The 13,282-nt window shown below is 49.2% G+C and overlaps 1 protein-coding gene across 2 annotated transcripts in view; it reads right to left on the bottom strand.

Moving 5' to 3' along the window:
* The window catches only part of SLC6A5 (solute carrier family 6 member 5), a 64,913-nt gene that overhangs the window by 22,841 nt on the left and 28,790 nt on the right, over positions 1-13,282 (bottom strand). For both annotated transcript variants that reach the window (XM_042959191.1, XM_042959192.1), the window contains 3 exons: positions 5,597-5,731; positions 3,771-3,874; positions 737-861 (listed from right to left, as the gene is read on the bottom strand). In XM_042959191.1, the coding sequence (XP_042815125.1) occupies positions 737-861; positions 3,771-3,874; positions 5,597-5,731 (364 nt within the window). The remainder of the gene's footprint in view (positions 1-736; positions 862-3,770; positions 3,875-5,596; positions 5,732-13,282) is intronic.

Here is a 13,282-nt window from a genome sequence, read left to right as displayed (position 1 = left end):
TTAAACACTATCTACAAAAACGCTGTGCTGGAAATAACAGATTGAGATGAAAATGAAAGCTCTCTATAAACTCACGAGTACCCATTAATATGGGGATCACTTGGATGGAGAGTAAACATTTTTTTCTACATCCTTCCCACCACCACCATCCAACCTTTCCACTCACTGGGGAAAAAAAAAAAATTGCAGGTCTGCATTGCTAACTAAGCAGAAGGCCCTGAGAGCACACCTGACCAAACAAACAGAAAATGCTTTGTCAGGAAAAGCTGCTTTGAAGTCGGTGCTCCGGGTAGTAGGCATCAGCACTCGGTTTCCACAGACCCTCTGCGAGGGATGCCACCGTGCAGCGGGCTGTGTCCACATGAGCTCCAGGGTGCTGGAGAATCCTCTTTGGGCGCTGCCCAAAGAATCCTCCACTTGCCCCTGACAGGCATAACAGGCATAGATCTTACTTATTCAGGCTGGAACTGCATTAAGAGAGGAAAGGGAAAACCAAAGAGAGGAGAGGAAGCAGGAATGGGGCTTCTATACCAGCCCCTCTGGTTGGGAACTGGCCAGCTCTGACCCTGCATGAGCTTCCTACTCAAGCTTGTCTGAGTCTCTCCACAAGGCGGTGCTGGGCTGTCCCACCATCTCCTATTCCAGAAGGCCAGTTTCCCAGAGGAGCATAGGTCAGGAGCTCGTGAAGTGAGCCTGGAGCCTGTCCTGCACCAGCGAAGTGACAAACGCACCGTACCTTGGTCCGCCACGTTCTCAATGTTGACCTTGCGTTCGTTGGCCATGAAGCCAATAACCGAGAAGATGACAAACCCGGCAAAGATGCTTGTGGCACTGTTGGTGCAGGTTACAATGAGAGTGTCCCTGGGGAAGAGACAAGAGTTTGCCATTAGGTGTGCTCTGTGAGCAGGAAGGGACAAGGAGAAGGACACACAAATGTGTGCCCCTGTGTTTGAATGCACACGTGTATGTGTGTACGTGCCCATTTCTAAACATGTTTTCACTGTGGGCCGGAAAGGAACAACCAGTCTTGACCAAAGATTTCTCCTAACTGCCCTACTCCAGGGCCCCTGGGTCAAGACTCTAGTTCTACGTGCTCTCGAACCAGGACTGCCCTCATCAAAGTAGCAGAGGCAAGACTGTCCATCAGAGCAGAAGCGGACGGGATGGAGCCTTTCAAGGACTCCAGGACAGGAATCATATATGAGAGAAGAGAAGGCGGTGGGACCATGAAATGCCACCAGGGTTTGAGGACACCTTGGGGTGGGGCACACAAAAGCCTAGGGGTTGAGGCAGGCTAGGAGACCAGCCCTCTGCCTTCACCCCGGCGCCCTCTACTGGCAATATGATTGCAGTTTCCCAGCCTGCCTGTCCAGCCAACCTGGCCAGACTCAAAAGAGAGGTCAAGCTAGATGGAACCTCAGAGAGAATTCAAATCCTGATTCTCCCACCTGTTGGTCACGTGACCTTGAGCAAATTATTTCCTTCCACAGTGATTTTAAGTGGTGGCAATGACCCCACCTTTCTCATAGGTGGTTGTGAGGAGAGAACCATGTGATGTTCTACACAGTGCAGAGCCTGGCACGGAGCAAGTGTTCAGTAAACAACCCACCTTATCTGGCCCCTTAGTTTACTGATAAGGAAACTGAGGCACAGGGAAGGAAAAGGGTTAATTAATTGTGGGTCAGGATTTGAACCCAGACCTACTGCCTCAGCCCATGTTCTTTCTGCCACATCACAGAGCCTCCTTTCTACCAAAGCACAGAGCCATGCGTCCCCTTGGACAGTGTTCAGACTGATTCTCGGGTCATAAGTTCACGAGCAGCCATGACCAGAGAAGTTCACATACCTTAGCTGGCATTCCAGCCATTATGGGCTGAATTGTGTGCCCCCAAATTCATATGTTGAAGTTCTAATACCCCAGCTGCTCAGAATGTGACTATATTTGGAGATAGGGTCTTCACGCAGGTAACTCAGTTAAAAGGAGGTCATTAGGGTGAGACCTGATCAAAATGACTGGTGCCCTAACAGGAAGAGATTAAGACACAGATGCACACCCAGAGGGAGGGCCTCGTGAAGACCCAGGGAGTAGAAGGCCATCTACAGGCCAAAGAGAGGCCTCAGAAGAAATCAACCCTGCCGACACCTCGATCTTGAACTTCTAGTCTCCAGCACTGTGAGACAATTAATCTCTGTTGTTCAGGCCACGCACTCTGCGGTATTTGTTATGGAAGCCCTAGCAAGCTAGTACAAAAGCTGTCTCTAACCTGGCCTCCGCCCAGCTCAGGCCCATTTCCTTCTAGCCTCCTGCATACACACCTTCTGTTCCAGTCCCACAGACCCGCTCCCACCTCACATCTCCATCACATTCAGTCTCATTCCCACCTCTAGCTGTTCCTGCCACCTGAAATAAACTCCCACCTCCCCTGCACCTGCTGAAATTTGGCCCAGTAGAGATCTCACCTCCATGAAGCCATCCCAACCACCTCAGCTCACAGCTTAACTATAATCTTTTCCTCTTCATTCACAAAATATCTCATACATTATTAGAAAATAATAATAATGGCAGCTTCCATTGATTCAGTACCTACTATGTGTGAAATATTGTTCTACAAACTTTGCATACATCATCTCTTACCTCTCCATTTATATATAATATTATATATATATATATATATATATGTATATATATATATATATATAATCTGCATTTTATAGATGAAAGAAAAGAGGCTCAGAGACATGAGATATTTTGCCCACATCTCACGTGTTAGTAAATGAAGTCATAACTCAAATCCAATTCCAACTGACTCTAGCGCTGGCTGGCTTGCTTCCTTCCTCCCTTCCTTCCTTCCTTCCCTCCCTCCCTCCCTTCTTCCTGCCTTCCTTCCTTCCTCTCTCCCTTCTTTTCTATTTTAGATCAGCTCAACAATAGAATAGACTGTATTTTCTTATTGTTTGTCGTAGATGTATTTAACTTTCAGACGTCATCTCCTCCAGGAGCTGTCCAGGCTCTCCTGGGTGGAGGTCTTTGGGCTTCCCTAACATCACACCATCCAAATATTCTCAATGTCACTATGTATCAGAATCTCCTGAGGATCCTCTCTGGATATATAGATTCCTGGGCACACCCCACTTCCAAATATTCTGATTAATAGATCTAGAAAGGGACTCAAATCTTGCATTGTTTTTTCAGCTTTACTGAGGTATAACTGAAAAATACAATCTATAATATATTTAAAGTATACAACCTGATGATTTGATGCATATATACATTGTGAAAAGATGCCCACCACATCTACTAACATTTCCGTGAATTAACATGCTCATCAACAGAGTTCTCTTTCCCCTGTACCTTGCTGCCTTTCTTATTGGGGTCTCTGGCAATGTATTTGCCAAGGGACAGTGACCACACTGCGTCAGGGACCAGCATACAACTGTATCCATAGACTAGATAGCTCACAAATGACTATCCCGGGACACAGCCAGCTGCACAGCAACCTCTGGGGAGGCTCAACCCCATCACATAAAGAGCCACTGAGCTCATGTGTCAGAGTCGGCCCTGCAGGTTGGGGTCCAGGCCACCAGAAGCCGGCAGCTAGGACTTAGCAGGTGGTTCCATCTATGCCAGAAGCAACCCTCTGGCTCTACCTCACGTTAAGTGTGAGGGTATGGTGTGGCCTTAGGTGTCTGATGAGTCAGTCCATTGATTTGTTCCCAGACCTTATTCCCACGCAGCAGCCACCTCTGGGTTATCAAGTGCCTCCACGTACCTGTAGCAGTTGTTGTGGAATTTGTTGTAAGAAGAGAGAGTGATCAGGCCTCCCCATGCAGCAGACAAAGAGAAGAAAATCTGAGTGGCAGCATCCTTCCATACCTGGGAGGCAAAGGGAGAGAAGATCCAAGGTCACTGGAGGAGGGGAGGGGAGTCTCCCAAAGTCAGGGCCACATCATCTCCCCAGGGGGAAAGGCACACCAACACAAATGGGAAACATACATCATTTGTGCTGGCAGCCAAAAAGGGGCAGTAAATTCCCTGGGAGATTAAACCTCCATTCTAATCGAAGGAGAGGAAACCAGACTACACATACAGGCCATGCTTGTACGTCCTGCCACGTAGAAGTGAACAGAAGCCCTCTCTCTAGCTGCATACGTGCTCGATAAATAACCGGAACAGCAAACGTAGTCATGGGTACAAAAGAAATACCTTCTTAAACTGACGTCCTTACAGATTACAGCTGGTATTAAAACTCTAGAGTTCTACAGCTCCTCGCCTTAGTAAAACCATCTGGGCCTCAGCACAGTGGATTGCATGGTGCCACATCCTCCTCGAACTTGGCTGACAACGCCTCTTGGTTCTCTTGGTGATCTCTCTTAATTGTCCCCATAAAACTCCAGATGGCCACTCAGGAGTCAGAGCTAGAGGTTTATGTGATTTGTACAATAGACCTCCCATCATTTTTATAAATTAAACCCAGTGTTTAAATTGTGCTTATAATGTGCAAAGAGAAAGTTCAAGCCTGTGCTGGCAAGTGTGCACCTACCCCACCATCCACTGTCCCACACTCCTGAGTAACAAAGCTGTGGTCTCATGTAAAGACAGCCATTCATCGAGTGAAAGGACCCCCTCCCTGCATCAAGGGGAAGTGCAGCTACGAGAAGATTATCCTATGATTTAGTTTCTGACCAATGATGTGAAAAACAAGTATCATGTGGAACTTCTGGGGTTTCTCCTTTATTTTAAGAGAGGGAGGGTACCTATTTCCACCTCTTTCCGCACTCTCTTTGTGCTACCTGGAATGCTGGATACGATGGCAGGGGTTCTGGCGACTACACAGAAGTGAGTCACGTGAGGACAGAGAGAGAGGAGCCTGGGACTCTACGAAGCCACCCAACCAGTGCTTAACTATGTACATTGGGCCACTTCCGTGCATCAAAGGGAAAGAAAATTGTCTTGTTCACACTGTCATTACCTGGGGTTTTCTGTTACATGCAGCCAAACCCAATCCAAGCTATAGGTTCTTAATATACTGTGTATAAGCCGATTTTTCTTCAAGGTGAGGAAATTCACTTACCAGCCAATCACCCCCTCATTTGGAGGTTTTTGGGTTGGGAATGTAAGAATAGGATATGCCTGTACAGAATATGCAAAGAGGAAGTCCAAATGTGTGCTGGCTCCGTGTGGGTGTGCCAGAAGTCTGCAAATGTGCCTGAGCCCTTTAAGTTATAATTGCTGTGGTTTGCCTAAGTGCTGTTATTTTCCACCCAGCAAAACTCCATTCCCAACACACTATAATTAGTACCCAATGAGTCGTGTGAGGTGGCCCAGTGCTATTACGGGCATTGCATTCTTCATTTTCGCCTGCACCTCAACCCCGGATACAGGACAGCTATGTAGGACAACCACTCCAGGGATCAGAAAAAAACCCCAGCTGCCCACTTCTCGTTAAAGATTTCCCGAGTGCGTAATGGTCCTTGGTTATCAGGACCTTGTAAACGCGGACAGCGAGATACCCTGGGGGAGGAAGTCTGACCCCTTTTGTCAAACTGTCCCAGAGCGAGACTCATCCCTGGGGTGTGAATGAAAGCATAAGCCCACCGTGGCATCCGTGAGTTTCTCCCACTTAGGTGTGATGAAGTACCAAATCCCAGCGCCAGCTCCGGGCAGGGTGACTCCTCGGATGAGGAGGATCACAAGCACGACGTACGGGAACGTGGCCGTGAAGTACACCACCTGGAAGAACCACGCGAAAGAGTGACCAGAATGAGCATGCCTGCAAGACGTGTCCGTGCCAAAGAGGCATCAACAGAAGTGGAGGGTGATCTGTCATCTGGACACAAGCACCTGACGGTGAGGGCGTCACGGTAGTTGTCCCCAAACTCTGCCAGGGCTGGGGACACAGGGAAGGCACCGGGACCCAAGATCAGAGAGGACCAGAAATAAGGTCTGTGAGGGGACAGTGAAGGCTGTGGGTGAGTCGGCTGCAGTGCGGAAGGTTGGGGAGACCTTACCCCGCCCAGCTGCTGAGGGGACACCTCTCTGAGGAACTACCGAGGGAGGCAGGCTAGGAGCCTCCCTCCTCCCTAATTCCAACCCCACCCTCTACTTGAGGACCCTAACTAAATCCACCGTTAGAGATGAGTCTTTTAGCTTCAGCTTTCCATCCTTGTTTATACAGACACCCTAGGTGAGGCAGCCTGGCCAGGTGAAAAGAGCATGATCTTAGAAACACTTAGGTTCAAATGAAATCACACGTCTGGCACTGAGTAGCCTTCAACAAGCTCATAAGCTCTCTGAATCTGTTTCTGCAACTATAAACTGGACACAATAACACCTTTCTTTAAAAAAATTACTTTGTGGATTAACTAGCATAGCCATTAGCATAGCCTGATTGAGAATGGATGGCCATTCAGTGCAGTGAAGCTCAACTAGTATTTATTGACGGCCTGCTATGAACCAGGCACTGTGCCAGGTGTTAGATGCATAAAGATGAAGGGACTGAGGGCCTGCAAGACCCAGAGACAATGTCTGCACAGGGGGCCACACCATTTCACCTGGGACACTATGAATTCCGGGGGAAGCATTGTACTCAACCTGGGAGTTTACTAAAAGATTCACAGAGAGGACACCTGAGCCAGATCTAGAGGCCAAATACAACTTAAGGAGGTGAGATGAGGTGGAAGGTGGAGGGGGAAAGTGGGAAGGCAGTCGTGTGAGGGCAAAGGTCCAATGACTTACTATTAGGACAGCACAGAGTGGGGGCTGAGAGTGACAGGGGCGCTGGGAGGAGACCACACCATGGGAGGCCTTGAATGTCAGTCGAAGGACACTCCCGCATTCTGGATGAGAGGGAGGGACAGAGTGAAGAAACATTTAGAAGTAACATCAGCAGAACATGGGGACTGTGGTTTTGGATGGGGCTTATCTGTCAATCAAACATCTGGGTAAAGGAAGAGCTTGGGATCAGGATCCCATCCTACGAACCTGAGTTCAAATCCAGCCCCATCACTTATGAGCTGAGCCAGCTGGAAAATGACTTAACCCCTTTGAGTCTCAGTGCCCACACTTGTGAAGTGGTGATAATGCCAGCATATTCCTCATGGGACTCTTGGAGGAGTACAATGGGATGATTCACACAAAGTTGTAGTGGAAACAGAAGCAACACTTCTGTCTTACTCGGGAATTATGCCAATCCTAAATTTAATAACACTGACAACCCTCTGCTCACAAGCCAGTTGAGTCCCCAGAATGCATCAAAAGATCTTACAAGGATGAGACTCCCCCCAAACCCTCTCTGATCCTTGACGTGGGTGCATACAGCCAGCTAGGCAAGCACTGTTGGTCCAGAGCCTCCCCATTCCCGCATTCCCACCTGTAGCCCTCCCCCCAGGGTACCTGGGACCCCTGTGCCCTGGGAGAGAAACAGAGACACCACCACGCACTGGCTGCACAGACTCCAGGACCTGGCGGGGGGCTCCAGAATGGCAGGACCAGCAGGCACTGGGTTTTCAGGGGATGAGGACTGATTAAGGGACTTGCAGAGGTGGGTTGAGGGAAGGTTAGGATTTTTTTTTTTAACATTTATTTATTTTCAAGAGACAGAGACAGAGTGTGAGTGGGGGAGGGGCAGAGAGAGAGGGAGACACAGAATCCGAAGCAGGTTCCAGGCTCTGAGCTGTCAGCACAGAGCCCGACGTGGGGCTCGAACCCGCTAACCGTGAGATCGTGACCTGAGCTGAAGTTGGACACTTAACCGACTGAGCCACCCACGCGCCCCAAGGGAAGGTTAGGATTGAGATTAAGATATAACTCTTGGGGTTGGGGCGCCTGAGTGGCTCAGTCTCTTAAGCAGCCAACTTCCGCTCAGGTCATGATGTCACGGTTTGTGAGTTCTTACACTGACAGTGCAGAGGCTCCCTGGGATTCTCTTTCTCCCTCTCTCTCTCTGTCCCTCCTCTGCTCATGCTTTCTCTCTCTCTCTCAAGATAAACTTAAATATATATATATATATATATATATATATATATATATATACACACACACACACACACACACACACACACACACACACACACACCAATCTATCTCAGGGTCATTTCATTAAGCATTTGGGTAGATCAGTAAATCCAGCAAAGGCCCCTGGCCTCAAATAGCTGACATTCTAGCTAGGATCTCCCTAGCCAATAGTGGTCATAATCATATTATCTGTGGCAGGTTACAAGGTAGTGAGTGTACTGGAGAAAAGAGAAAGTAGAGCAGGGTAGAAGGAGGGTGGGGTGTGCTGGGGAGGACGGTTGGGAAGAAGGCCATATTGAAATGGGCAGGGAAGGCCTCATTGAGAGGTTGGCCAGGACTTGAAGGAAGTGAGAGTGACCCAACTAGATATGTGGGAGAGCATTCTAGACAGAGGGAACGGCTGCAGTAAGGAGTGTTCCTGACTTCTAGTAACAGCAAGGAGGCCAGTGTGGCTGGCAGGAGCACAAGTAGGAGAGGAAGTCAGAGAGGTGGGGGCAGGGAGTGGGGACAGATCATGTAGAGCTTCGTGGGGCCTTTACTGTGGGAAATGGGGAGCTACTGCAGAGATTTGGATGGAGGGGTAACAGATCTAACATTTCCAGCAGCATCCAGTTGCTACACTTCGAGTATACAGCAGGGCGCAAGAGTAGATGCCTGGCCAGGAGCTAGGAGGCTGGGCTGTACTCCTTGTCCCGGGGACCGTGATGACTCCACCCAGGGTGTTTCAGTGCCGCTGGGAGAAATGCTCAGACACCAGATTTTATTTTGCTGGAAGAGCTACAGAATTTCCTGCTGATTCAGTGTGGAACGAGAAGAGAGAGAGGAGTCAGGGATGAGCCCAATGTTTCTGGCCTCAGGAGCTGAAAGGGTAGAGCTGCCACTGTCCAAAAGCTGTAGGTTAAAGAAACAGCAGAAGCGACTGCTTCCTCTAAACCCAACCTACCATCAAGGTCAACTCTTTCCTTCTGGCTACAGACCAGAGACGGGTGTCCTTTTTCTGCACTGCTGCCTCCACTGACCAGGGGGCCTCTGCGGCCTCCCCGCTGCCCTTGCCTGGACAACATGATTACTAGGGGGCTATGGGGGAGGGCAGCCCACCTCCTCCCAACCCCACCAAACGCACCTCTCTCTTTCCCATGAAGCGAAATCCTTCCACACACAGACCATTGTGAAACCCAAAGGTATCTGACATCTCAGGAGAAAATCGCCTGCCTCAGGAGGGCTGGACTGTCCTCCAGGCTATGGGATGGGGCTGGGTGCAGGGATGATCCTGACCAGTCTGAACTCCCCACCCCACCAAGACAGTAGGGCAGTCCACAACTAAGGAATATCCGTTTCACCTCCTGACCACGGGGCTAGTGGGAAGTGAGGATGGAAGGAGGCAGGGGAGAAGAGGTGATTTGGACAGCAGGGGCCGGCAGAAGAAAACCGCCAGACTGGCAGCAGTCTACCCAGCTGAGACATCTGCTCTCATCTGACTACGGGAGACTGTGTAGACGTGACTGTTTCTGGAGTTCCCTCTACAAATCAGCTGTTAGTAGTCCCATTTTGCAGAAGATGAAACTGAGACTCAGAGTAAGTATTTCACAAGGGGTTAAATATCTCACTTAAGGTCTCCCAGCTGGAGCCAAGATCCACAGCTAAAGCTTTCTAATTCCAAAGCCTTTGTTCTTCCCTCAAAGGCCACAAGATCACAAGTGGGTGGGGCAGAGCCGGGACTAAGGTGAGGCAAGAGAAAGCACTAAAGGTGTAATATTTAAGGAGGCACTCACTCCCAGGGGCCAATCCCACACACGCAGGAGCCTGAGAGTGAGTGCCACCTCCAATTTTGCCACCCTAGGCACTTGCTGGCCTCACCCAGCTCCAGGCCCTGGTTTGTGGGAGGATGACGTCACTGCGGAGCCGGTGATCTGGGTGAACTGAAAGGGCCCACAGTTTGGTTTATACATCCTGGGGATTTCGACTCAAGTGTGAGTCCGGTGTACATGGAGGCTTTATGCACAGCTTGTGTTGGGGGAAGGGGGCTCAGAACACACTTGTTTTCAGAATGTATTGTCAGAGGAATTAAGCTCCAACGGTAACGAGTTATATTTGGCAGGAGTGGCAATGACTAGTTGATCTGAGCCTGCTGCCCAGACACCTGGCAGCATCCGCCTCGCAGCAGGAGCCCCAACCAGGTGGTCAGGTAAGGTCCCACCAGCTAGCTAATTAGGCTACTTTGTGTTGTTGCCATAACTCTCACGCAGAGCGGCCCAAGGTCAGATGGGATGCATTTGACCCTCTGGCTGCCTGCTGTCACCCCTGCCCTTGGAATTCTAGCTCCTCAATGGGAGACCCATTCCTAGGAGATCTCCTAGGAAGCAGCAGACCATTCTTGTCTCTGACGGCCCTGAACAAGAGGAACTGAGCTCCTCTTGCTGCGGGAGAAGGTGGACATCTCTGTTGCTTAGAAATGACAGTCTTCGTGGAATTTCAATCACAAAGGAGCCTGTCATAATGAGGAGCGTCAGCATTCACCTTGGCTTCCAAACGATGCTCCATGACCAATGTCTGCACACCCCAGAGCAGGGTAATAAATTGTGATTCATTATTTCTGGTGGCATTCCTCATTTAAAAAAAATGATCAGTGATCCTTAGTTGGCATCTGTTCTCCATGAAGCAGAATGATAAGTTAGCAGATCTAAAAGAAAAGCTTACCTGCTCAGGGCTCCTCAAAAATTCCCATTCCAGAAAACCTGTAAAATCTAGCACCAAGGACTAAATTCTAGCTATAACACTGTCCTAAAAAATCATGGACTAACAAAGCTAACAGGGTCTTGGAGAATATTCAATCTGACCCTTGAGTTTGTAGATGTGGAAACTGAGGCCTGGATGCCTCTGTGACTTGCCCTCCTGGCAATGACAGCTGATGGTGGCAGAGATGGGGTGGGAGTACAAGGGTCCTGGCTCCCAGCAGGGGGACTTTTATCCCCTCTGTGCAAACAGATGGCTCCACAATTCTGTATTCCCATATCTTCCTAACATTGCCCCTCCTGGGGAAATGATGTTGTGTAGTGGAAAGAGTCCAGGCTTTAAAGGGAAACAGAGGTAGGTTCAAATCCCACCACTGCCACTTAAAAGCTGTGTGACCTCAGGCAATTTCCTCTACCTTGATGTGCCTCACCTTCTCTATACATAAAATGGGAATAAATGTCCTTATTTATTCAATCTGCTGTTGTGCAGATCGAATGAACTAATGCGTGTGTAGCAGTTAGCGTAGTGCCTGGCACACAGTGTTCCACAAAGCTCCCTTTCTCTTCCCATTTCCCCACCACAGCTACCAGGATGTCAGAGTGCTGCAGTGGCCCCTCAAGACATCAGTCATTCATAATAACAAAGATGAGAAAAGCTAATGCTAGTGAAGAGCTGACCAGATACCAGGTATTATACATATACATATATGATCTCATTTAATCCTTGTAACAGTCCTATGCGGTAAGTACTGTTTTTCCCAATTTACAGATGCAGAAACTGAGGTTCCATGGGCCAAATAGTTGGTCCAGAATTACACAATGAGAAAGCGATAGGGGCAGGATTTGAACTCAGACTGATCTGACTCTAGAGCCAGCAGGCCATCCTTCCCCAGGTCACCAACAGGGCCACTGTTCTCCCTCCTCACCCATCACCTCTTCTCCTGCAGTCACCCCTTCTAGCTTATCCTGCTAGAGACTGTCTGCTAGAGACCTGTCTGGCCACTTCAACCAAGCTGAGGTTGTCCTGTCTCGAGTTGTAAGTGACAATCCTGCCAGTGAGATTTTGTTTGAAGAACACTTGGCCTCTCTTGCTAAGCAGTCACTTGGCTTGGTTCCAAGCCACAGAAGGCAAGGAGTTCGGGAACCTCAGGACACGCCAGCCATTGTTGTGAGGGTCATGTCAACATTTCCCCCATCTTCCTGCTGCCCTAGAAGAACAATCTAGTCTAACCCAGCAGGCTCCTTGGGAGTCATCTGATCCTAACTCTCATTTTACAGAAGGGAACACTGAGGTCAGAGGGGAAAACTGAGGTCAGCTCACCTAGCAAGTGTTCAGACAGATGTCTTAGACATCACCCAGCCTGATTGCCTTTACTCTAAAAATGGGGAAACTGAGGACTTCTGCAATAGTTAGGTTTCTGCTTTTCACTTTAGCAGAAAAACAAATAAAAGCTAAGAGCAAATCAGAACCTCAGCCAGAGCCCAAGCAGAGATGTTCCTATACAGCAAACACCATGAGAAGTTCCAAAGGACTAGAACCCAGGTCTCTTCACCCCCAGTCTGCTTCTCCCCCAACCTTATGTGATTTTAGGTGTACCAATTACCTCCTGTAATCCTGACAATCCTGTGGGGGTCTACAGTTCAAGTCCCTGTGGTCCCAGATTACAGGGAGGGCAGCAGAAAGAGTTGTTATCAAAAGGTACCTATGAGCACGACCATGCACCCAGGAAGAAGACAGACTCCCCTCTGTACTGATGGGTGCCAAGTTTGGGTGCCTGGTGGGGGGTGTGAGGCCTGCCTGGGAGGTGGGAGGTGACAAAGACTCATGTGCCCTTGAGGCCTGATCCTTCCAAAGTGGGTTGTTTGGATATCACCACCGTAAGCCCTGGCTGGGACACCCAGACCAAATCAACTCCACAACCTATGGTCTGAGCCCACCACCACATTCTCATTCCTTGGGCCTTAAAGGCACATCGGGTTTCATCCCAAGCCACACAAATGGACTCTGAGGATGATTAAGTATCATTGGTTATCATTGAGTGACTGGTTAACTGTTTAATGGGGTTCTTCCCAAAGCGGCAGGAAAATGAGGGAAAATAACGTGACCCTTACAAGAACGTCCAGTGTGTCCTGAGGTTTCCTGGACTCCTTGCCTTCTGTGCCTTGGAACTGAGCTCGGGGTGGGAATTCCAATGTCTCCAAAGGGCTGGCCAAGCCACTAATCAGCAAGAGCGGCCAAGAATTCGCTCAACCAAAATCTCACCGTCAGGACTGTCCCCATTTAGTGCTCTGGGCACGCGGAGTGGAAGAGTGTTGGGCTGAGGGTCGCAAAAAGGGTGTGAAAAGTCCAAAATATGCTGGTGGGAGTGAGGAGAGGGAATCCACTTCACACTTTTGATCTTTTTCCAGCTTCTCAGCAGAAGCAATAACTGACCAGGCAGCCAGACCAAGAAGCAAAAAGCCAGCGGCACTAATTCTGGAGTTTAGGGAGAGTGACTCAATCATGCGAGGTAGATCCCATCTGGTGAACAAAGTG

The sequence above is a fragment of the Panthera tigris genome, chromosome D1 (genome assembly GCF_018350195.1).
Source record: "Panthera tigris isolate Pti1 chromosome D1, P.tigris_Pti1_mat1.1, whole genome shotgun sequence".
In the NCBI taxonomy this organism is placed as follows: domain Eukaryota; kingdom Metazoa; phylum Chordata; class Mammalia; order Carnivora; family Felidae; genus Panthera; species Panthera tigris.
Note: the sequence above shows the minus strand (reverse complement) of the source record. Positions and strands in the feature narration are given on the sequence as shown.